General features: G+C 41.5%; 1 protein-coding gene across 6 annotated transcripts in view; it reads right to left on the minus strand.

Moving 5' to 3' along the window:
• The window catches only part of CNTNAP5 (contactin associated protein family member 5), a 413,059-nt gene that overhangs the window by 61,588 nt on the left and 325,305 nt on the right, over positions 1-26,166 (minus strand). For all 6 annotated transcript variants that reach the window (XM_005279758.5, XM_042843050.2, XM_008167765.4 and 3 more), the window contains 3 exons: positions 14,671-14,827; positions 2,335-2,462; positions 2,011-2,181 (listed from right to left, as the gene is read on the minus strand). In XM_005279758.5, the coding sequence (XP_005279815.2) occupies positions 2,011-2,181; positions 2,335-2,462; positions 14,671-14,827 (456 nt within the window). The remainder of the gene's footprint in view (positions 1-2,010; positions 2,182-2,334; positions 2,463-14,670; positions 14,828-26,166) is intronic.

A 26,166-nucleotide genomic window follows, 5' to 3' on the forward strand; every position in this document is an offset into this window, starting at 1 on the left:
TGCTATTATTGTTACTGAATTTATTCCTCTCCTTAAACTACTGCATGCACCAGAGACTGAAAGGACCAGCTTTGTGAACTGCATGCTAAACAGAAGGTAGCGGATTGAAAATTCACGGAAACCTGTTGTTTCAAGCCCAAGACATTGGATAGATCTGGTTTTGGAAGCTGTTGCTCAGGTACTTGAGTTAGAAAACGTTCCATGGGGATAGGTAAAGATCTATTCTGAGCCTCTGCATCTGCTAAAAGGCCAATTCCTTTCCAAGTAGCTGGTCTTTGGAGGTTTCTCCATACAAGCCCTCTAGGCTGAAAATTCCATCTGGCTGCGAGATACACAACAAGATGCTGCTAACGAGGAGTCCAGGTTAAAAAAGAGAGAACAACTCCAAGTTTCCCAACTTTTCAATAACTAGTTACTTTGTGAGCATATGTTTTGGCATTCACTGATGAAAGAATTTGCTAAACAAGCATCTAAGTGGTTTGTAGTAGTTTGTCACAGTTAGTGTCAAACTGTCATTTTTTTCCACATCCCCGAGAATGATATACAGTACACTGAACTATAACCAAATTGGACTTTGATGTGCAATTAACACTAAATCATACCTCATTACCTTGTGATAATGCACCATGACATTTACCACTGGTTTAATGAATCAAAGGGCCTTGGGGCCTTATTTTATTAAATTTTATGTCGAGGTTATTATAACCATATTATAAAATGGATGGCACTCAAGTCTGCATTTTCTCATCCTGACAGAATTGGGAACAGAGGGGTCTTATTTCATTTCAAAGCCACAACAGTTTCCCCCCTGTTAATATTCTAAATCAGTAGAATAAGAGAGAGAGGTTAAACCTACCAGTTAGCTGTCGCTATTTTTTCCCCATGTATAAGTTGAGCTGTAATTACTGTTCAACAACTAAGTGGGCTTTGTGGTGTTAACAGGGCCTAACAAGACCATTAATGGCTCTCAGCATGGGTTAGAGCCCTCACCATACTCTTTGTGGGCCCTCAACTTTCAAGACATCATTGCTTTAACACTATTTGCCCTTGTCCAAGAGCGTTTTATGCTGGGGTGGAGAATGACTAGGCAACTGATCTCATACGGTCAATTTCTTGACGGGGACAAACATTTAAACTCATCTAATTAGTCCCCACCTAAGAAGGGGTTAAAATTATGACCACGGCACTTGAGAATGAGTTGTGTTACTGGCACTGAGGGCATGTCGACACTTATCTCCGGCGCGATTGATCCAGCAGGGGTTGATTTATCGTGTCTAGTGAAGACGTGATAAATCGACTGCCAAGCGCTTGCCGTCGACTCAGGCACTCCACTGGAGCGAGAGGCGCAGGCGGAGTCGACGAGGGAGCGTCAGCAGTCGACTTACCACAGAGAAGACACCGCGGTGAGTAGATCTAAGTACGTTGACTTCAGCAACGTTAGTCACGTAGCTGAAGTTGTGTAACTTAGATCGATCCCCATCCCCCCAGTGTAGAAGAGGCCTGAGTTAAACAGAAACAGTAAAATGGCATCCTCATGTTTGAAATGTAACAATAATAATAATAATAATAATAGGAATTATTATAACGGTTTAGTATTAGCGTTCCAGTAACACGAATAGGCTTCAAATGAGACAGGGCATTCTGCTAGGTGCTGCACAGTCATGTAGTAAGAGATAATCCCTGCTCCAAAGAGCTTGCAATCTAAATAGACAAAGGATTTAAAAAATAAGTATTATCTCCATTTTGAACATGGCAAACTGGAGGACAGAGTTCAAGAACATTGACCAAGGTTCACTGGGTGTGCGTATCAGTGCAGGGAATTGAACCCAGATCTGCTGAGTCCCAGCCCAGTGCCTTAGCAACAAGGGAATCCTTCTCCCCAGAGATCATTTTTTCCTATCTACAGTCATGCTGGGCATTGTAAAGACATCATGAAGCGCTTGCTTCCCACCTCCCCACCAAACTGGCTGTAAGGAATGAATATGGCGAATTCCCAGCATTGACACTTACAGCTTATTTCGATGCGGATGAAGTCCTTAATCCCAAGGTTTTCCAGGAAGACCCCAGACACAGCCGTGGTTTTGAAGAAAAAGGAAATGTCTGCGCTGAACTCTGCATGGAAGGTGGGGAAGTGAAGATAGGAGGCCTCTGTGTTGAAGGAAGCTGCGTTCCAGAACTGTCCTGCAAAAGACAATACCCTTCTCTATAGTTAACTGGCACAGGGTCGTGAGAGAAAGCCACACACGTAAAGATGGCTTTTTGTCAAATATTAAAAAAAACAAACTGGGATGGGACATTCTGTACATCTGGAGATTGAGAAGAGCTGGTACTCACTGTCTCCATGGCAACGCAAGGGGCCGATTCTCCAAGCAGCCTCCGAGTTTGACCTGTTTGTGTCAGTGATCACGAGTTGAGTTACAGGCAAATGGTCTTTGAAGGAAAGAAGGCCAGTATCATGTGTCCTAGTTATAGCAAAGAGAAAAGGCAAATGAATCGAGGACATATCCTTTCCATTCCTTATGCGAAAGAATATTTGATACGTGTTGACAATTTTTGATTAAAGCACAATTGTTTCTGTAAAGTTACCTAAAAAGCTTTCCTTTTATATATACACCTCTACCCTGATATAATGCAACCCGATATAACACGAATTTGAATATAATGCGGTAAAGCAGTGCTCGGGGCGGGGGGCGGGGCTGCGCACTCCAGCGGATCAAAGCAAGTACGATATAACACGGTTTCACCTATAACGTGGTAAGACTTTTTGGCTCCCGAGGACAGCGTTCTATCGGGGTAGAGGTGTATATGAATGGCCCCCAGAATACCTTAGAGCAGCCTCAAGGCTGCTTTATTCATAGATTTGTAAATGATAAGGCCTGAGCACCTGGTGAATCTTAGCATTGCACCAGGCCTCTCTTTGAAATGGAAGGCAAGCTTCTCTTAGAGCTCAAGTGGCTCCTAACAGTCTTGCGTGTCTTTTTGCAAGGAACTGCCGGAGAGGAAGAGTGACTCTCCTTCTTCTTGGAGAGGGGTCCAAGGGCCTGTCTTAAGTCTCTGCCAAAGTAGCGATTGACTGCATGCAGACAGAGTGATCTGGCACCGGTGCTTGTACTGAGGTAGGTCTCATGGCTTGTTCCGGGACATGCTGCTTCAGGCACAGTTCCCTGGAAATCTGAGTGCATTTCTTACAGGAGCGGCAGATGCTACACCTCTCCTGGATATGTCCTTTACTGAGACACAGCAAACAACGTGTGTGGGGAGTCACTATTAGACAGCAATGCCTCCCACAAAGGGCACTGCTTGAAGCCCAGAAAGTGCTACATGACCTTGGTGGCTCAGCACTGCAAGTAACTAGTAAACTAGAAATAAAAACTGAAAACAGTAAAGAAAACTTAAGTAAAGGGTACACAAACTGCTAACTATTTACAGGATGAATGAAACTAAGAGCTAAATATGTCAGAAAAAAATGTAGAACAGGAGTACTTGTGGCACCTTAGAGACTAACAAATTTATTAGAGCATAAGCTTTCGTGGACTACAGCCCACTTCTTCGGATGCATATATGATTCTATATGCATCCGAAGAAGTGGGCTGTAGTCCACGAAAGCTTATGCTCTAATAAATTTGTTAGTCTCTAAGGTGCCACAAGTACTCCTGTTCTTCTTTTTGCGGATACAGACTAACACGGCTGTTACTCTGAAACCTGTCAGAAAAAAATGTGAGCAGAACCACACGCGGAGTTCCGAAGCTGTCCGTGAGCACTACAAAGGAACTGGGGGCGGGGGAGCAGGGTGGCACTTTTCTTGCAGAGTCCTGGGAGGGGCCCATGAGGAGGTGCAGGGCCCAGTGTGCACTGCCCAGATGGGTAGTGCTGCTGATGGGTGTCACACATCAATTCGAAGATGAATTCATCATACCTCATGGAGCTTAATGCCCGAAAAGCACTTTGAGCTCCTTGCATGAAAAGTGCTATCAGCACAGAACGTACAATTGCATTATTAAACAGATTTTTATGTCATCTCAGCATGCATGTATGATCCCAGTACACTGTGTATCTCACCATGCGACTCCATTAACACAATAGAGAGTACGTTATGCTCCAAATTTATCTTTAAAGTAATTGAAAACAAATGCTCTTCCATACCTCATTATGAAAATTTAGTTCTTTGGACAATTGCTGGAGTAACAGTGTTTGAGGGATAATGTAGCAGTTGGGCTGTTTAAAATGGAGCACAGGTAGCCTTACCTGTAAATGACAAATAACTAGCTTGATGAGAACATTATGGGACCATTTTTCATCTTTCTGTGTACTAATAAAAGGATACTCACAGAAATCTCACTCTCTGGCATCCCAATAGCCTGAACCATCATAAACTGGCAATCTCTAGGTAGCAGTATTCACATTTTGTTCTGACAGATGGTGGAGCAGTGGTGTCATTAAATATAATTTCTTCTCATATGGTCCCCCTACTGCAATGTTTTCTACTTGTATATTAATAAAAACTCTGGTGGGGTCTGAGTAGCTCGGATACTCAGTGCAATTTTTCATAAATACAGTACAGTTGGAAAAAATACTGCCATCAGCAGATGTCAATGAACAGCATGGGAAACAGACCAGTATAATAGGTTTCCATTAGAGAAAATTTTGAGTCCGTGTGCAGGGCAGATCATTAATAATCCAACGGAATACAATTTAATTAGCATATATCTTGCCAACTGCATGCAAAAATGATTTACGGAGTTCAATAATAGTGAGTTACAGTAAATAATAAACAGCAGCGGGGGAGAGAGTTAACAGGAGAAAATAAAGTAGAAGAGACGTATTCGCAGCTGCAAGAAAACAGACAGGGCCAGACTCTGGGAGGTATGGCATTCTGGACACCCTCAAGGTCCCGTCATTGTCAATGGGAATTGAAAGTGCTCACAGTCTCCCAGGAAGGCTGTTCAGGATGGCAGGAGCTAAAGAGGAGAAGGGTCTTACAGCTACAGTGACAAGACCATGGAAAGCAAAGCAAAGCAAGCAAGCTGGCAAAGGTAGCTGTATAGTTAAGATACTGGCCAAAGACACAGGAGAACAGTAAAAAGCAACAGAGGGTCCTGTGGCACCTTTAAGACTAACAGAAGTATTGGGAGCATAAGCTTTCGTGGGTAAGAACCTCACTTCTTCAGATGCAAGAAGTGAGGTTCTTTCCCACGAAAGCTTATGCTCCCAATACTTCTGTTAGCCTTAAAGGTGCCAGAGGACCCTCTGTTGCTTTTTACAGATTCAGACTAACACGGCTACCCCTCTGATACTTGACAGGAGAACAGGGTTCTGTTACCAGCACCACTACAGACTTCCTGTGTATCGTTGGCTCAGTTCCTCCCTCTGTCAAATGCAGGCAATAGTTCTTCTCTAACACACAGGGCTATTGAGAGGATAAATTCAGTAATATATGCTCTAATGTTTTGCTTACATGAGTGGCTATAACCTGGAGGCTACAGCTAGATCTTAAGAATGGATCTTAGTCAGAGACAAAGACTAAGGAAGTAAATGGTCCTGAGTAGCGATATGCAGAGCTTCCCATGAGAGCTGCAATAAGCATGTCTCTGGAGGGCTAACTAGAATATGTTCCAATAACCAGAACTAGCAAGAGCATCTGCAATACAACAACTTGGTGACCCCCAAGAAGTTGACAGGTGCTATGGTGATCCTATGGAAAAATCTTTCAGTTATATGCAGAGCCCAGGGGTTTTTGAGTGGAAGGAGGAGTGAACAGGGGAGAAAGGTGAGACGAGAGGTCAGAATTCCCTTGCCACTGAGGCAGATTGAAGAACTGCCCCTAAGGTGCGTAAGGGACAGCGTAAACGTCCAGGAAGGATCTTAAAAGCATGGCAGGTGATATTTGACTGGGTCCTGAAGCGAAAGGGGAACCACTGGAGATCTACAAGGATCTACAAACATAACAGGATTTACAAACATAAATAAATTGAATCAATAGAGAGCAAAGAAATGGCCTTGCATTTTACACAACCCTGCGCCTCAAAAATGCTCTCCCTTTTTGCATCAACTTACAGATTTTAACAACCAAACCTTCTCAGGCAATAAGCAGCAGATGTTAGCTATGTTACCTCATACATTTCCAGGTTTATATTATCATTTCCTTTCCCATTGTTCATTTGGCTTTTTCATAGATCACAGATTCTAAGGCTAAAAGGCACCATTGTGATCCTCTAGTCTGACGTACTTCACAGGCCACAGAACTTCACCAGTAATTCCTGTATCAAGCCCCTAACGTCTGTTTCATCTAGCGCATACCTCGTAGAAAGAGATCTAGCCTTGATTTAAAGATTTCAAGTGATGGAGAATCCACCACACCTTTAGGTAAATAGTTCCAGTGGTTAATTACCCTCCCTGATAAAAAAATTGTTCCTTTCTAGCCTGAATTTGTCTAACTTCCGCTTCCAACTATTGAATTGCCTTATAATTTTTTCTCCTAGATTGAAAAGTCACTGACTACCAAGAATCTGTCTCCCATGGAGATACCAATACGCTGTGGTCAAATCTTTTTTTTTTTTTTATCAATGGATCAAACTGGCTTATGCATCAGCCACGTCATCTGAGATCCGCTTCTCCTATTCTTCCACTAGTATCATGGAGTTAGTTCTGTATTCAGTAAATGTGTTGCCAAGTTAGCTGTCTGACTCCTGTTATCATGGTACAAGTTCCACGGGGTAGGGTTGGTAAGTCTGGACTGTGAGGGGCTCTCTCTAGAGTGACTTGCTGAAGTTAAAATACTAGAGTCCTTCTGATAAGGCAAACTCAAAACTATACTCCAGCCCACCTGGCTACTGTAGAAGGGACTGCATATCATTCGTCAAGTAAGGTCTTGTCTACACTACAGAGTTAGGTTGATGCAAAGCAGCTTACATCGACCTAACTATGGAAGCATCTACACTTAAATTTTGCTCCTGCCAATGTAACTGCCCGGCTACGCCAACTTAATAACTGAACCTCCACGAGTGGCGTGGAGTCAAGGTCAACATAGTCACATCAACACAGTGTCAGTGTGAATACTGTGTTGCTTATGTTGACTATTACTAGCTTTCAGGAGCCATCCCATAATGCCACACACTGATAGTACAATCAATAAAAGCATTCCTGGTGAGGACATGCACTACCAACACAAGCAAAGCGTAGACGTGCACAAACGATGTAATTACTGCAGCGGCTATACGCCAACATAAATTAAGTTGACTTAACTGTGTAGTGTAGACATGGCCTAATAAGACCAGAATTAGCAGTTGGGTTAGATGTCTGGTTGGATAGTACTTAAAATCAACATGCCTGCAAGTGCATATTCTTTTTCTACCAATCACTAGGTTCACTCCTCCCTTTATGACTTTTCTCTCACATTCTGTTTCTTTCTGTCTGCTCTGCCGAACCATTACTTTAATCTGCAGTGAACACCAGAGGTTAGGAGGGAAAAAAAATTCTGCCTGCTTCCCAAAAGGAAACAACAGTAGCACTGACTGGTCTCTGCTTCTGAGCTGCAGTAAGGAGTTTGATTTAACTAAAAGGAACAAGAACGGTTGTCTGATTTTCCCTTTCTTCAGCACCCATTTTATTTCATGCTAAGGCAAATTAAATACATCTAGCACTGTCTTCCCCTTCCAGCATAATGTACAGCAGGCTAGCTTCACAGTTCAGATCCCAGCAGATTTCAGATTCAAATGCTCATTATGTACCAGGGGGTTAGTTTTCTAGCAGAGAACTGCAAAGGCAATCTTCAATAAGCATGAAATTTCCTGTTTTGAAACTCTTTGCAAAGTTCAGGGGCCTTGAGTCCCCTGTTAGCCCGTAAGCAGGCAATGTGCAATTTAGAATTGTACAAAATAGGAGCTGTGTTCCAATTTTCTAGTGGGCAAAACACAGTTTAACTGAATAAACCTCTAAATTTACCCTGTTTGCAGCAAAGAAACTAGGAGAAGAAACCCCCAGTCTATGTAACGTGATGCAAATAGATTCTAAATTCACATTGTTTTCTCACTGTGCACTGGCATGACCTGATAGCATGTTGGCACGGGAAATCCTACATAGTGTGCAGTCTCAAAACTTCTCCAAAACGGCCTTTTGATGAAACACCTGCTGCTCACAATCTGAGTAATGGATGGCCGACCTAAGCATTACTTGGGGGATTTAAGGGACAGGCTCCTCAGGGAAGAGGACTCTTTTTATTCCCCTCAGTATAGTTTACCAAAGTGTTCTTGTTATCACACAGCTTGATAATTGTCACACCCTTGATAATGGTGGCAATCACAAGCACTACATCTACATACATTATTTTTCTCCTTAGAAAATAAAAATTATGAAAAGAAAAAAAAAATGAATCAGGCAGTTCTTTCATTATGGGACATGGTAAGGAGGTCACAATGAGTATGTAACTTATTCCAGACACACACATAAATCAATATTTATACAGACAAAAATGTCTCTGAAATGCCTGAAAGGGTTAAAGGCATGACTGGCTTTTAGAGCACATTGAGTGACTGATAATAGGACAGTTGGTACCAGCTGTCCCACAAAACATAATGTCTATTTCATTATTTTATGTCAGACTTGATTCAATAGCATTTTGCCAACTGTAAATCAGGAATAACGCCATGAAGCCAATCAGGTTGCAGGGGTGAAAAACGGATATGAGATCACAATCAAGCCCACAGTTTTTGTTTCAATTCCTACCAACACTGAGCAAGGCAGAATTAAATACCAAGGCAAATAACTGTGAGACCATTGGAAAGTAGCCTGGATAGAGAAGGGGAGCGCCTCATTTCCCCATGAAACTCTTTGGTCCTTCTTGGAAAATATGATAGCTAAAATGTAAAGCGACAGCTTTCAAAATGTCCCTAACATATATTGATCCCAAGAACAGCCTTGACAGATAGATTGTAAACACGGGAATTCCCTGCTGAGCCATCATACTCTCAGTCAATTTGACTGGGAAAGACTGAGTTCTCACCAATCTTCAGACACTCATGTTTCAGAATAAACAGATCTAGATTTTTGGCTTGTCAAACTTGGAAATTTCTCCCTAAATTTTCATTCACCCCCTCCCCATCTTGATGTAATCTCGTGTTTTTATTCTGCACTATCTTTCACCTAGTTATGAATGAACAATATTTTTCTCCGTTCCTGAGAATTAAGAAATAGGGAAAAGGAACACAGAAGAAGCTTATTCAACTCAATACTTCCCAATACTTCATAAACTTCTTTTCCTCCTTGCATATCTTTTCTAGAGTTTCCCCTGGGAATCTTCTCAATGTATTATAGTTGTGTGGATTATGGTTGTGTGAAATATTCATAGATTTCAAGGCCAGAAAGGACCACTGTGATCATCTAATTTGACCTCCTGTGTAGCACACAGACCTCAGAACGTCCACAAAATAATTCTCAGAGCTGATCTTTGAGAGAAAACATCTTGATTTAAAAATTGTCAGTGATGGAGTATCCACCACGCCCCTTGGTAAATAGTTCCAGTGATTAATTACCACACTGTCAAAATTTTACACCTTATTTCAAGTCTAGCTTCAGCTTCCAGCATTGGATCATACATTTCCCTGATAGACCGAAGAGCCTGTTATAAAATATTTGTTCCCCATGTAAATATTTATAGACTATAATCAAGTCACCCCTTAACCTTCTCTTTGTTAAGCTAAATAGACTTTAGCTTTTTACGTCTATTGCTATAAAGCAGGTTTCTAATCCTTTAATTCTCAGAGCTCTTCTCTGAACCCTCTCCCATTTATCAACATCCTTCTTGGACTGTGGGCACCAGAACTGGACACAGTATTCCAGCAGAGGTCACACCAGTGACAAATGCAGAGATAAAATAATCTCTCTACTCCTACTCAAGAGTCTCCTGTTTTTGCATACCAGGATCACATTAGCTCTTTTGGCCATAGCATCACAGTGGGAGCTCGTGTTCAGTTGATTCTCCACCACCTCATATCTTTTTCAGATCGCTGCTTCCCAGGATAGATTTCTCCCCTTCTACAAGTATGGCCTACATTCCTTTTCCTTGATGTATACATTTAGCCATACCAAAACACATATTTTTTGCTTGTGCCCAGTTTACCAAGTGCTCCACATCACTCTGAATCAGTGACCTGTCCTTTTCCTTCTTTGCCACTCCTCTAATTTTTGTTTCAACTGAAAACTTTATCAGTGGTCATGGTGATTTTATGGTTTCTTCCAAATCATTTATAAAAATATTAAACAGTGTAAGGTTAAGAACTGATCCCTGTGGGATCCTATTGGGAAAAGACCCACTTGATGACAATTCTCCATTGACAATTATATTTTGAGAACTATCAGTTAGCCAGTTTTTAATCCATTTATTGTGTGCCATGTTAATTTTATATCATTCTAGATTTTAAATCAAAATATCAAGCATGCAGGACCAAGTCAAATGCCTGACAGAGATCTAAGTAAATGACATCAACACTATTACCTTTATCAACCAAATTTGTAATCTCATCAATAAAAGATATCCATTTTCCATAAACCCATGTCGATTTGCATTAATTACACTACCCTCCTTTTAATTCTTTATTAATTGAGTCATACAGCAGCCATAACATTATCTTGCCTGGGATCAATGTCAGGCTGACAGACCTATAATTACCCCAGTCATCCCATTTACTCTTTTTAAGAATTGGTACATTAACTTTCTTCCAGTGTCCCAGAACTTCCCCAGTGCTCCACGACTTATTGAAAACCAACCTTAATGGTCCAGCGAGCTCCTCGGCCACTATTCCATAATGTGATTTGGTGGTCTGTAGCAGACACCAACTAATACCCCATTTTGTGGTTTATCTGTTAGGACATTGATCCATAAACATTCAAGATCATTTCTTGTGAGTTATCAGTGACATGGAAACAGGTAATGCCATTTTTGATATAGAGTGCCACTGCTCCTCCCCTTTTGCCCGCTCAATCCTTCCAATAGGTGATAACCATTGATTTTAATATTCCAGTAGTGCAAATCATCCCACCGAGTTTCACTAATACCAACTAGATTGAATTTATGCTTATAAATGAGCAATTCCAGTTCCTTTTGTTTGTTACCCATGCTCCTAGCATTGGTATATAGGCAATTCAATAATTTCTTCTCTTCATGTCCTTTGGTTCCTTGAATAATTTTGTTCTCAACATCTCGATTTTGTGCTAACCCAGTGCAAATATCTTCCCTTTTTTTTAATCCTCTCTTTTTGTTATTAGTTTAACCCCCTCCTAATTATTCTAGCCCAGGGGTGGCCAAACAGTGGCTCCGGAGCCATATGCAGCTCTTCAGAAGTTAATATACGGCTCCTTGTATAGGCACCGACTCCAGGGCTGGAGCTACAGGAACCAACTTTCCAATGTGCTGGGGGGTGCTCACTGCTCAACCCCTGGCTCTGCCACAGGCCCTGCCCTAACTCCACCCCTTCCCACCCCCTCCCCTGAGCCTGCTGTGCCCTTGTTCCTTCCCCCTCCCTCCCAGAGTTTCCTGCATGTCACAAAAGAGCTGATCGGGAGGTGCGGTGAGGGAGGAGGAGGCGCTGATTTGCAGGGCTGCCGGTGGGTGGGAAGTGCTGGGAGTGGTGTGTGTTGGGGGGGAGCTGATGTGGGGCTGCTGATGTATTACTGTGGCTCTTTGGCAATATACATTGGTAAATTCTGTCTCCTTCTCAGGCTCAGGTTAGCCACCCTGCTCTAGCCAGCCTGTCCCTGAGGAGATAGCCTCTACTTCAGTAGAAGTAGGACCAATCCAAACTATACTGCCCTCTCTCCCCATAGGCGGTGGATAAATGTTCCACAAAACTAAAACTTTTCACCCTGCACCACTTACTTAGCCAGTTGTTCACTTCCACAATATTCTGCCTTCTGTCTTCCTTTACTTGTGGGGCAGGAAGGATCTCAGAGAAGATTGCTTGCCTATTCTTTTTCTTCAGCATGCTTTTGAGTGCCCTGACATCATTTAGTATCTGTGAGATATCCTATGATACAGAATCATTAGTGCGAATATGAACCAATGGATCCTTGCCCATTGACTTCAGAAGCCTATCCAATCTTAGAGTGAAATCGGGTGTCTTGGCTCCAGGAAGGCAGCACACTGTCCTGTTGTCCACCTCTCCTTTGCAGAATGTTCATTCAGTTCTTCCGAGTATTGAATCTCCCATAAGGATTGTCTGTCTTCCTTGTATAGTTAGAGAACTCTTTGTGGGCAAGCTTGATTTTCTTACAGGTTGGGCTGAGCTGCCATCCACGGGTGAGTCCTGTACACATCTCTGTTTCCTTGCACCTGCTGGATCTAGAGAGGTGTCTTTCAAAGTTTCCATATTGAGGAACTGGTACCAACTTGAAACTACTAACTATGGAACTCCTCCCTGTCGTCTTCTCTCTGGTGGCCACAGTCTGCCACAGCTTATCTGTCTCCAGCCATGTAGAATATCACCATAGCCTATAATGGTTATGAACTGCCAGGACTCCTCTCTCTCTGATTCCTTGGTGGCCAGCTCCATTCTTCTTTGACCCTGGGATACTGGTGTTTTCTGAGTCCGGCTCTCTAGGAACTCTTCAGCTTCTCCAATTCTCAATAGCATCTCAAACTTGCCCCTCAAATCCAAGATTTTTTTCCTTCAGCACAGCCACCAACTTGCACGTCATGAATATGGAATCCCATCCATCATCAGGCTAAGAGAACATGGCACATCTGCTGCATGTCAAGAAACATTGTTCCATCGCTGACCATCTCGATATCACATGTAGTGCTGTAGGAAAGCCTCTCACACTCCCTCTCTTAGCTCCCCTGTTTGCGGCTCTTGAGTTTGCCTAGCAAATGACTTTTTCTACCAAGTCTTCCCTGTTCAGCTCAGCTCCCTTCTGCCCCTCACCACTAGGGAGTGATTGACCACTCAGGGGCTTCAAACCTCTGGGTTAATCAAAGCCCCAAGGACTAGAGCCGGGTGACCTTTAGCAAAGCATCCTGCTTACTGGGGCCCATAGCCAAGCTCTGTAATCTGTACACAGAGAACAAACAGGAAAAAAACAAACACTCAACCAAACAACCCACAGACAGACTAGACTCACCCCTCACTAAGTCTCCCTACCTCCAAGCACAAAGTCAGCAGCTACTCCCTCTGATACTCCTCTGTTCGCGGCTGTTGAGTTTACCTAGCAAGTGACTTTTTATACCATCATCGCTCCTTCGCTCAGCTTAGTCTTGTTATTAACTCTGTTATATTAATAAGTATAGCCTTATGTTATAATGTACATTTTTGTGACACTAATATTTGGAACGAGAAGACAGGATATTCATTTTATTTTACTAATGACCTCTAACTGAAAACTTACTAGGACCGAGATTTTCAAAACCGACTAAGGACTTTGTGGTGCCCAATCTGAGATATCTAGGGGTCCAGATTTTCAAAGCGTGGGTGTACCACTCTTTCTGAAAATCAGGCCCCTTTTAAGTGCTGCAAGTTGGGCACCCAAAAAGTGAGGAACTCGAAACAACTGGTAACGTTTGAATAGCTGGGTGTGTATCTTTACATTGCTAGCTCCGTGCATTGTTTTATTGTGTCCCTTTATTTCTCCAAAATGAGGGTTTCCTAGAGGAAATTTAGATACTATTTAAAATATAATGACATGTTATGATATATGGTGTGTATTTTCTCTCCAACTTTTGTTGATGATCTATTAAGTGTGATAAATATTTTTTCTAAAAATAAAGCAGAACAACTCATATCTGTGGATTATCCCTCTTTTTTGGTTTAATGAACATTTTTTATTGTGTTTCAGATAAACGTCCTTGTACTTTCAACAACCATATCTGTCATTTCTAATCCTCTATAGAACAAATAGGAAATTAATTTGAAAATACCCAGACTGACTCTCTGTCAGCAGCTAAGAGTGTTTAAAGTAAACAGAGAGTAATAGGAAGAGTTTACATTCACATTTTTTCCAGCATCGGGGAACATTCAGAGGACAGACATTCAGTAAATCAAAGACTCAAGTTTATATAGGGTTTTGAATATACATTTATAGGTATACGCCCTCCTATAAGACCTAATCCAAAGTGCACTGAAATCAAAGGGAGTCTTTCCACCATTTTCATTCGGCTTTAGATCAGGCAGACATAGAAGATCCAGGCATATATAGAAATTTTAATTATTGGCTTACAAACCCTTCTGGTAGGATATACTTCCTCTGCTCCTACCTTCACCTAAAATTTATTATCTGAGGCCCAAACTCTCCCCTCAGTGGCACTGAGTCTAAACTCCTGACGTCTTTATTCAGGCAATCCTCTAACTGAAGTCAATGGAAATTTTGACCAAGTAAAAACTTCATGATTTAGCCCACAGACTGCAACACAGCTTCCCAGATGTAACTGAAAGCAGAATTTTGCCCAAAATGCTATTCACACTGGAAGACTGTATCCGGTAAAAGGCTTGTCTTTTGTTTGAATCAAAAACTGTGCTTTAAATAAGAACAAATTCTGTGCTGACTCACTCCCCATTTACTTGCACTGAAACAAATCAGGTTATACCTGGTATAAATTAGCACTGGATTCAGCTCCCCCATCATCCCTTACTATCCCACCCGCATCTCTCCACACATACGATATATCACATTTCTTAGCATAATTACCATTCTTCTTTATCGGCATCACAGTTGCAGAAATATCTCATATCCAGACAACTTTCGTCCAGTCCACAGGCACATTGCTGAACCCCAGGAAGAGATCCTCCCCAGTAAGGATGCTTTTCATTGGCACGGCCAACCCACCAAACATACGGCATTCCATCTGGGTGAGAGGAGGGGAAAAGATGACAGACCTGCGATGAGTATATTGCACTGGAAGTAAATGTGTTAAAGTGAAGCTGTGCACCATATACAGTACACTAAGAGTGTGTCTACACAGCAAAAACTGTGCAACGACTATCTTATTGGAGTTAGCTTAAATCTGGCTAGTGTACGAAACCACAGCAGTGAAGACAACATAGCACAAGCTAGCAACCCAAGGATGTACTCAGGGTTCATGTCAAACGTGTACTATCCACACACTGTCTTCTCTGTTATCGTTACCCACGCTAACTGGTTTAAACTAGCTTGAGTAGGCTAAACCATGCACAACTTTTATTGTGTGGACATACCCATAGATGCAAAAATCACAAGAGGCAACTGCTAGACAAGTAGGTGTGACTCTATTTCATCCCGTGGAGCACTTGGTAAGATAGCAATAATCATATGGGCTACACCTGTGCCTTTTAGTTTCCTGTGTCCCTTTTCAGTCGGTTCTAGTGGGTACTGAGCAGAGAGAGGGGAAATGGACATTTTAAGATCATGCTTATAGCTTGGAGAGAAAGACGGAGGAGCTACCTAGCTAGCTAGCTTGTGTTCTCCTTCCAATTATATCTCAGAAGTTGGGGATGTTCCAGTTGCAAATAACCCCTACAAGTGCTTCTCTTGCTTTTGGATCCACCCCAGTGATAGGGTAATACAGTTCATGGCATCAGAGTTTCATCTATTCACTGGAGGAGACAGGAAAGGATTTCCCCACCCTATACAGGATTATAAAACTGTATTGAAGCACTAGGTATTCACTACCACCAATATCAATTATCTTATCCAGTGTATGGCAAATCCTCTTTTTAGGCTGCCATTTTTCTCTATGAATCATAAATAATATCATTACTGTTACTCAAGGTTTGCAAGTCTCCAAGAATTGGACTCAACTGACATTCATGGTAACAGCAAAATTCCCACTGACTGTAAAATGGGAGCAGGACCAGGCTTTTTATTGTATATGCTCTGCGGGAGAAATTCACCATACAAGGCCCCATGGAACCCTGCAAAAGATCTTCCATGTTGAAGTGAATTTCACCCTATGGGATTATCTTTTACCATGGGAGCTCTAAACTCTGTATGCTCTAAATATAACCAAGATTATTTACATTTTAAACGCATAATATGTTATACAGTACATCAAATATTAGGCATTAATCAACAGAGGCAGTAACCATATTACAGACATCCTGAAATCAATGGATTAATAATTTCCTAAGATTAACTTTGTCTTCCCGGACAGTCAATTTATCAACTTCGTAATCCCTAAATCAAGGCATTTAATCTGTTACAAAAAAGGCAGATACATCAATTTTGCTAAATTTTGCTCCAGGCCTTTTGATCTTAGAAGCTTGGGAAAAATAAACAAAACTGCAATAATAATATGGAACAATATCCGTCTATTCATCTCTTTCACTGAAAACATTAGCAAGGACTGTTCCTAATTATGCAAGGCAGGAAACTCAAGAATGTGAAATATGATCAAGGTTAATAATGAGCGTTAGGGCCTAGTTAAATTGAGTTTAAGAAGAATTCAGCACAGTTGAACTCCTACTTCTTTTCTCTTTAACCTTAGAATAGTGTAATGTAAATACTTGGAGAAAAATATAAAACTAACAAAACAACACTGTTCTCATGACACCAGCAATTAGGACCATGGACTTTGACCAATGCCCACTGGTGCTCATTATAGAAAAGAAAGTGCAAGATCGTTTATGGATGCATCCTACTAAAATGTGTTTACACAATTTAGGTCTTACCATATATTATTATCAACATGCTTCATTTTGTATCTTGGATTTTTGTTGTTGTTGCTTTTCAGCAAGAATCTAGAGAATAACTAAACTATGTTACAAAAGTGATCGTTATGATAGGTGAAACAGGTCCACGATCACTGTACTGGGCAATTACTTGATAAACCTTGGAATAAGAATGCTTGCCGAGTAAAAGGATAATTTGACTGGCAACTGAAACAGACATTATATAGAAATACTCCATCTAATTAAAAAAAAAATTGCACAGTCTGGAAAAAAATATATTTAAAATAAACTAAAACAGGGGTCGGCAACCTTTCAGAAGTGGTGTGCCGAGTCTTCATTTATTCACTCGAATTTAAGTTTTTTTGTGCCATTAAGACATTTTAACGTTTTTAGAAGGTCTCTTTCTATAAGTCTATGATATATAACTAAACTATTGTTGTATGTAAATTAAATAAGGTTTTTAAAATGTTTAAGAAGCTTCATTTAAAATTAAATTAAAATGCAGAGCCCCCCGGAATGGTGGCCAGGACCTTGGCAGTGTGAGTGCCAGTGAAAATCAGCTCACGTGCTGCCTTTGGCACGCATGCCATAGGTTGCCTACCCCTGAACTAAAACCTCTGAGCTAACAGCAAATAATAGTGTGCATTAATCAAAATCAATCTGGGTTTTATTGCTTGCTTGCCAGGGTCATTAAACTGAAGCATAACATACTGATAAAGAGCCATCCATGGGTAGTAAGAATGAATATTTTTATTATGTTTTCTTCATGTTCTACTATATGTATTTTATTGAACTAAACCAACCAACCAACAAAATTATGATATAGACTCTCAAAGTGTTAGCAGCACCATAGCTTGAATAATTTAAAACTAGACTAACTAAAGCATTTACTATATGGAATAGTCTTGCATTGGCAGGGGAATGGACTATATGATCTAATATATCTTTTCTAGGTTTCTCTTTATAATGCCCAATTCTGCCACCCTTTCTCAAGATCAGTAGCATCTTACTTCCTGAGTAGTCCCACGGAAAACAATTACAATACCAGGGAAAATTAGACCCATTCAATTCTAGGCCCTGATTCAGCAGAACGCTTTAGCTTGTGCTTAATTTTAAACATGTGAGTAATCATCTCAGCAAAGTACTTAAACATGTGCTTAAACTCCATTTAAGTGAATTACTGAATCAGGGTCCTAGACTCTCCAGGAATACAAATAATTAGTAATGATAATGAGATGTCTCTCTGATCTTGGTTACATCAGTTTCATGCCATTCCACAGTACCCTTATTCAGAGCCTATGTAGTTACAGTGGTGTAGATCTGGAGTAAATAGTGCAACTGAGATCAGAATTTGGTCGGCAGCTGTCAAGCTTCATTCTTGAATGTCAATAGCAATAGATGGTCATTTGTTACATAGTCTTCACTTCTTCACTATTCATTGTATAACAACAAAACCTTCCCCCAAATGAACTAAATCCCTCTCTACTGTAAAAGCCTCTAAGGTCAATGGTGCTATCCCAGGGATGATTTTGGTCCCACAGGCCAATGAGCACCTTACTGAGTTGGAAAACCATTTTAAATTTCCCTGAATAAACAACCACTCATTGTAACGTATTCTCATTCAATGCTTCAGTTATTTATTTTGTCCAAAATAGAGGACAAAAGCCTATTGTACAAATAAATGCATTCCATTCAATACATTTTTCCTCTAGTCATAACAGACAAAAAATTAACTCATAATGGACCATTAGGGTTTTTGTTATAGGCAATGCTAGTGCTCTGAAGGGGAAACCAAGCAACTGGAGAGAGGCAATAAATGTTAAATACAACAACCCAAAACACAGATAGAAAGAGTTGGAGATTTCATTTCCTCCAAGATGTTTTTTCACAAGCTGCGTAAGCCCCCTTTTTGTGTGGTTAAACAAATCCTCTAGAAGACAAAGATATTGCATTCCCAGCGAAACACGGGCAGTAACAATAATATTTTGTGTTTTTACTGTGCAGGAGCCTCAACAAACAGCTGTCTGATTTACGCTACTATTTTTACCCTCACCAGCAAACAGTCTTTCAAAGCAAAGCATTGTGTACTTGAACGCCAAAAATGAATTTAAATCAACGGGTGGCACTGAATAAAGGAATTGATTTTAGAGGCTGTTTTATAATAAGCTAAATGCTCGCTTGTTACGGGTTCAGACACACCCAACCTATGCACAAATGTAACAGACAAAAACTTGCACAATAGTGGAATTAGTGATGTGGGGCTCAGGCCTGTTTCTTCCGGCCAGGCACTGAACATGATTCACTCACACTGCACATCCTCCCTGCGGCAGGTGCGCCGCACCTGGTAGCACCTGGCCTATCCTGCTTAAGAAGATCACTCAAGGGTTGTCTACTGCGTTCTCCATATCAAATCTATTTTACCGCAAGCCTATCTAGAAAAGATCCCATTGTCTAGCAGTCTGGAGGGTGCAGGCCACCAAACGTATGTTTGCACTGCAATTAGACATCCATGGCTGGCCCGTGCCAACTGACTTGGGTTAAGGAGCTGTTTCGCTTTGGTGTCGATGTTCGTGCTCCGGCTGGGACCCTCCCCCTGAGCCCTGCGAGCCTGAGTCCAGGGCTGGCTCCAGCTTTTTTGATGCCCCAAGCGGCGAAAAAAAAAGAAAAAGAAAAAAAAAGCCAATCGGCGGCACTTCGGCGGGAGCTCAATCGCTTCATTCTTCGGCGGCAATTCAGCGGCGGGTCCTTCACTCAGAGGAAGAGAGGGACTGAGGGACCCATTGCCAAATTACCGCCGAAGACCAGGACGTGCCGCCCCTTTGCATTGGCCGCCCCAAGCACCTGCTTCCTTCGCTGGTGCCTGGAGCCGGCCCTGCCTGACTCAGTGCTAAGGCCAGCTGTGGATTTTTAATGGCAGTGTAGACATATCCCAAGAGGCCAGTAGGGGCACTCCAGCAATGGAGAAGTGCGTCATGTTAGTTCTCTCTAAACATAAATGGCAGGAGGTTGGAGGCATAGAAAGAAGGTCAATTAACTGTTACCCAAAATCCACATGTAGGGGGCACTTATGGAATGTAATGTCCCATGCCCTACAGTCAGTTTATGGGAAAGTTTTTTGTTCTCTTAAAACCCCTGTAGTTCTCCGCTCTCCTCAGTTGGCCTAAGGACCAATATGTAGCCACATATGCATGTGAGATATTTTTAAAACCAATTTTTATGGGGCTTGGGGTGAATGTTCAGGCCTTTTCAGTGAGAGTTCCTAACATTTGCCTGTACAATTTGTGAGTGCACAGAAACCAAATGGACGCACAAACTGATGTTTGCTCACTCAATTGCCTTTCGTGAGTTGTACTAGCGGAATGTTTTCTTCTGGCCCATTGAGTTTTTAGGCCTTTCTGTGATTTTAAATGATACAAACATTTCTCTTGTAAATACACTTACTGCATGTAGTCATTCAGAGGGCTACATTTCAAACAGTGGTGTTTCATAAGGCTTTAGGGTAAAATTATTACACGGAAATAAATCCAGGGTGACTCTGTGGAGCACTGGAGCTGAGAGCAGAACCTTACCATAAGCGTTTAGGGTTGCATTTCTTGAGTTAAACTGGAGCCCTATACCTATACCAATATTTGATTTAGAGTATTTGTCAAGATCTGTTTGCATCATTTCCCAGGGAGCCTTTTGTTGCTATTAAAGCAGAGTCTAATGATGGAAATGTAATAAGATACACTGGATCCCACATTAAGCTCCTATGCTGTTCAAACCTATTTTCTGACTTCAATAATCATATACCACTAACACAGGCAGGCTTCTAGGATTTCTGAGTCAATAGGAACAAGTCAATTAAAGGTCTTTTCCACAGACATGGAAAGTTAACGTATTGTTAGCTGTCTGTTGAAATATTGGGACCATGTTACACTGAAATAATTTTGTTCAGGCATTTTCATGTTCATCATTTTCTTACAAAGAATCAAACCATGGTAAAGAGGCAATTAACTGAATTCAATATAATGGTTTTATTTTTTCATACAACACAATGACCCCAAACAGGCAGAATATCTTAAATCTGCTATTTTCTCTTACTTAAATAGAAAGATCCACATATGAAAAGATAGGTTTCAGAGTAGCAGCCGTGTTAGTCTGTATCCGCAAAAAGAAGAACAGGAGTACTTGTGGCACCTTAGAGACTAACCAATTTAGTATGTCAATATGAAAAGAGACACTGCAAATTGGAAAAAAAAAGATCTCCGAATTGGAGAAAGCAATCAAAGGCAATTCTGAGCTAGAATACAGAGAGAACCATCTAAAACATACGTTTGTACTAACCATTTTAACACACAATATCCATATCTACAAATGGCTCACTTGACACCCCAAATGTTACATAGAACAGGAAGCACCGAAACAGACAGATATTGACACTAAGACCATGGTAATCCCAGCTCTGTTGTAGCTCAGTGAAACCTGGGTGCCGAAGAAGGCTGAAAGTGGTAGGTTGATGATTTTGATTGTCATTTTCATCAGCTGATACATATTAAGTGGAAGAACAAGATCAGCAATGAGGATAATATTTGTAGCTGAACCTAGCAACTGTCTCCATCAGTGCTGGTTTGCTCTTGGCTTTCCTGCTATTTACATATTATTAGGATGGAAGACACACAAATTACAAAATGTTTTTGCCAAGGAATGCTGCTATATGGCTGGTAATCACATGATTGCAAAAGTTTCAGTGACCTAACAAGATTGCCAATGATGGACATAGACTGAATGTCCAACCAGACTGTCTTAAGGACCTGGCTAGAGATCAACTCAGGTGGTGCTTGATCTGTGCAGAAGCCACATATCTTTAGGATTTGCCTTGATTATGATTTTTAAACATATGTGGTAGAATTGCCCTAGAGTCCAGAGGCCAAATTCTGTTTTTAGTTAAAACAGTGTTACAGAGCTACTCAAAAAGCATGAAACAACTTTGCAAATAGTTTTGAAATTTCAAAGTTTGGTGTGGACCAATTTTCCAATTTTTTGCTAAATTTTCCATGTTAGTTCTCTACCTAACTTTTTTTTTTTAAATCAAAATAGTTGTTGAAATATTTCATTTATCAAAACCCCCACTTTCAGGAAGCAAACTATATATTTTTGGTAAATGAAAAAAATTAAAACAATTGTAGTAAAAATTACAGCAAAAATTGGGAAAATGTCACAGAAAACAAATTTTCTGTAACATTTAGAGTTTATTGTGAAAAAATGTTGCGTTTTTTAAAAAGGGTCATTTTTTTCAAATGAAAAATTCAACCAGCACGACAGTGTTAACTAAGCATACTCTATGTTGGTTTAAATGACAGCTCAGATATTTTGAGGAACAACTAATGCCACAAAGGAATATGATTTTAGTCTTTCCTATATTAGCCATTATGTGCCTTCCTCTATTTGAGAATCCACACTAGTTGACCCCTGTCTGTGCTTCTTGCTTGCTACTCCCATAGTCAGTTCCTCAGCTGGAGTAAACTGGCATCGCTTCTCTGACGTAAGTGTGAGTCAATATAGCTCTAATACCTGAGAATCAATCTGGTCCCATTTCCTGACTGAGTGATTGATTTGGTAAAGCCTCGGATAGTCTTCTCTTGTAAAAACATACTAATATGAAACAAACAAATAAAAATAACCGCTAACATGGCTCCCCTTAACAAAATGTGTTGATTCTAATAACCAAGCAGCTAATCCATCCCGCTGGTTTTCCTTTATAGTACGCTGTTTTCACATGAAACATGCTTTAATGTTTGTTTCTTTCATTTTCCCCCCAACATACTAGACCAAAAGTGATTGTCTTTTGGTCACTCACTTGTTTCAAAATCTTTCATTGTGCTCCTTCACAGCAATTGGACAATTATGTTCCATTGTCTCTATTTGTCTCAACGTACTGTTGCCATCAGTTACTCAAGTAGCTCAAATGACAGAGGTCTGTGCGATGGATCAATGGGTTCCATCCCTACTGATGACCCACTATGTGTTTGTCAATATGATATGACATGATAGAATTTCTGTGTTTTCAGTTTGATATTTAAAAACAACAACAAGAAATCTCACACACACACACACACACGTTAAAAGAACACTAAGGTTGCAAAATCATGCACTCATGCACTTTGTCAGGCTTGACAAAGCCCTGGCTGGGATGATTTAGTTGGGGATTGGTCCTGCTTTGAGCAGGGGGTTGAACTAGATACCTCCTGAGGTCCCTTCCAACCCTGATATTCTATGATTCAAAAGTTGCACAGTAACCTTAATTCTGGAATTTTCTACCTTCTAATGTCCATCTGCCCCTTGTATGAATATGTCAGAGAATCATAGAATCATAGAATATCAGAGTTGGAAGGGACCTCAAGAGGTCATCTAGTCCAACCCCCTGCTCAAAGCAGGACCAATTCCCAGCTAAATCATCCCAGCCAGGGCTTTGTCAAGCCGGGCCTTAAAAACCTCCAAGGAAGGAGACTCCACCACCTCCCTAGGTAACGCATTCCAGTGTTTCACCACCCTCCTAGTGAAATAGTTTTTCCTGATATCCAACCTGGACTTCCCCCACCGCAACTTGAGACCATTGCTCCTTGTTCTGTCATCTGCCACCACTGAGAACAGCCGAGCTCCATCCTCTTTGGAACCCCCCTTCAGGTAGTTGAAGGCTGCTATCAAATCCCCCCTCATTCTTCTCTTCTGGAGACTAAACAATCCCAGTTCCCTCAGCCTCTCCTCATAAGTCATATGCTCCAGATCCCTAATCATTTTTGTTGCCCTCCGCTGGACTCTTTCCAATTTTTCCACATCCTTCTTGTAGTGTGGGGCCCAAAACTGGACACAGTATTCCAGATGAGGCCTCACCAATGTCGAATAAAGGGGAACAATCACGTTCCTCGATCTGCTGGCAATGCCCCTACTTATACAGCCCAAAATGCCGTTAGCCTTCTTGGCAACAAGAGCACACTGTTGACTCATATCCAGCTTCTCGTCCACTGTGACCCCTAGGTCCTTTTCAGCAGAACTGCTACCTAGCCATTCGGTCCCTAGTCTGTAGCAGTGCATGGGATTCTTCCGTCCTAAGTGCAGGACTCTGCACTTGTCCTTGTTGAACCTCATCAGGTTTTTTTCTGCCCAATCCTCTAATTTGTCTAGGTCCCTCTGTATCCGATCCCTACCCTCTAGTGTATCTACCACGCCTCCTAGTTTAGTGTCATCTGCAAACTTGCTGAGAGTGCAGTCCACACCATCCTCCAGATCATTAATAAAGATATTAAACAAAACCGGCCCCAGGACCGACCCTTGGGGCACTCCACTTGAAACCGGCTGCCAACTAGACATGGAGCCATTGATCACTACCCGTTGAGCCCGACGATCTAGCCAGCTTTCTATCCACCTTACAGTCCATTCATCCAGCCCATACTTCTTTAACTTGGTGGCAAGAATACTGTGGGAGACAGTATCAAAAGCTTTGCTAAAGTCAAGAAATAACACATCCACTGCTTTCCCCTCATCCACAGAGCCAGTTATCTCATCATAGAAGGCAATTAGGTTAGTCAGGCACGACTTCCCCTTCGTGAATCCATGCTGACTGTTCCTGATCACTTTCCTTTCCTCTAAATGTTTCATAATTGATTCCTTGAGGACCTGCTCCATAATTTTTCCAGGGACTGAGGTGAGGCTGACTGGCCTGTAGTTCCCCGGATCCTCCTTCTTCCCTTTTTTAAAGATGGGCACTACATTAGCCTTTTTCCAGTCATCTGGGACCTCCCCCGATCGCCATGAGTTTTCAAAAATAATGGCTAATGGCTCTGCAATCTCACCCGCCAACTCCTTTAGCACCCTCGGATGCAGCGCATCCGGCCCCATGGACTTGTGCACGTCCAGTTTTTCTAAATAGTCCCGAACCACTTCTTTCTCCACAGAGGGCTGGTCACCTTCTCCCCATGCTGTACTGCCCAGTGCAGCAATCTGGGAGCTGACCTTGTGCGTGAAGACAGAGGCAAAAAAATCATTGAGTACATTAGCTTTTTCCACATCCTCGGTCACTAGGTTGCCTCCCTCATTCAGTAAGGGGCCCACACTTTCCTTGATTTTCTTCTTGTTGCTAACATACCTGAAGAAACCCTTCTTGTTACTCTTAACATCTCTTGCTAACTGCAACTCCAAGTGTGATTTGGCCTTCCTGATTTCACTCCTGCACGCCTGAGCAATATTTTTATACTCCTCCCTGGTCATTTGTCCAATCTTCCACTTCTTATAAGCCTCTTTTTTGCGTTTAAGATCAGCAAGGATTTCACTGTTTAGCCAAGCTGGTCGCCTGCCATATTTACTATTCTTTCTACACATCGGGATGGTTTGTTCCTGCAACCTCAATAAGGATTCTTTAAAATACAGCCAGCTCTCCTGGACCCCTTTGCCCTTCATGTTATTCTCCCAGGGGATCCTGCCCATCTGTTCCCTGAGGATATGGTCATGATATGGTCTTTAATTACAAGATCACATTGGATTTTTCCACAGGTTCCCTTCCTCAACAAGTGCATAGGATGGATCTAATTTGGGGATGAACCATGGTTGTAGAGTGAAGGAGGCTGTTTACAGAACTCCTGCCTTGTGTGTTACAGATGTTGGAAGGTTTGAAACCTTGAGGGCAAGGTTTCAAAGATTCATAGATTCCAAGGCCAGAAGGGACCAGTGAAATCTACCTCTGATATGATGTGGGCCATAAAACTTCCTCAAAATAATTTTTAGAGCATATTTTTTAGAAAAACATCCCATCTTGATTTAAATGATTCCAATGGTTAATTACTCTCTCCAATAAAAAATTATGCCTTATTTCCAGTCTGAATTTATCAAACTTCAACTTCCAGCCATTGGATCAGGTTATAACATTCTCTGTTAGACTGAAGAACCCATTATCAACTATTTGTTCCCCACGTAGGTACTTTTAGACTGTGATCAGGTTACCCCTTAACCTTCTCTTTGTTAAATTAAATAGATCTTTTTCTAATCCTTTTATCATTCTTGGGGCTCCTTTCTGAACCCTCTCCAATTTATCAACATCCTTCTTGAATTGTGGGCATCAGAACTGGACATAGTGTTATAGCAGCTGTCACACCGGTGCCAAATACAGGGCTGAAATAACCTCTCTGCTCCTGCGCGAGATTCCCCTGTTTGTGTGTTCCAGGATCTTCTTGGCTCTTTTGGCCATTGTGTCACAATGGAACTCTTGCTCAGCTGATTATTCATCATAACCCCCAAATCTCTTCTCAGAGTCAGTACTTCCTGGGCTAGAGTCCTCCATTCTGTAAGTGTGGCCAACATTCTTTGTTCCCGGATGTATACATTTACATTTAGTTCTATTCAAACACATATTGTTTGCTTACACTCGGGGCTGGTCCACACTAACCCCCCATTTCGAACTAAGATACGCAACTTCTGCTACGTGAATAACGTAGCTGAAGTCGAAGTATCTTAGTTCGAACTTACCGTGGGTCCACACGCGGCAGGCAAGCTCCCCCGTCGACTC

The sequence above is a fragment of the Chrysemys picta genome, chromosome 11 (assembly GCF_011386835.1).
Source record: "Chrysemys picta bellii isolate R12L10 chromosome 11, ASM1138683v2, whole genome shotgun sequence".
Classification (NCBI taxonomy): Eukaryota; Metazoa; Chordata; order Testudines; family Emydidae; genus Chrysemys; species Chrysemys picta.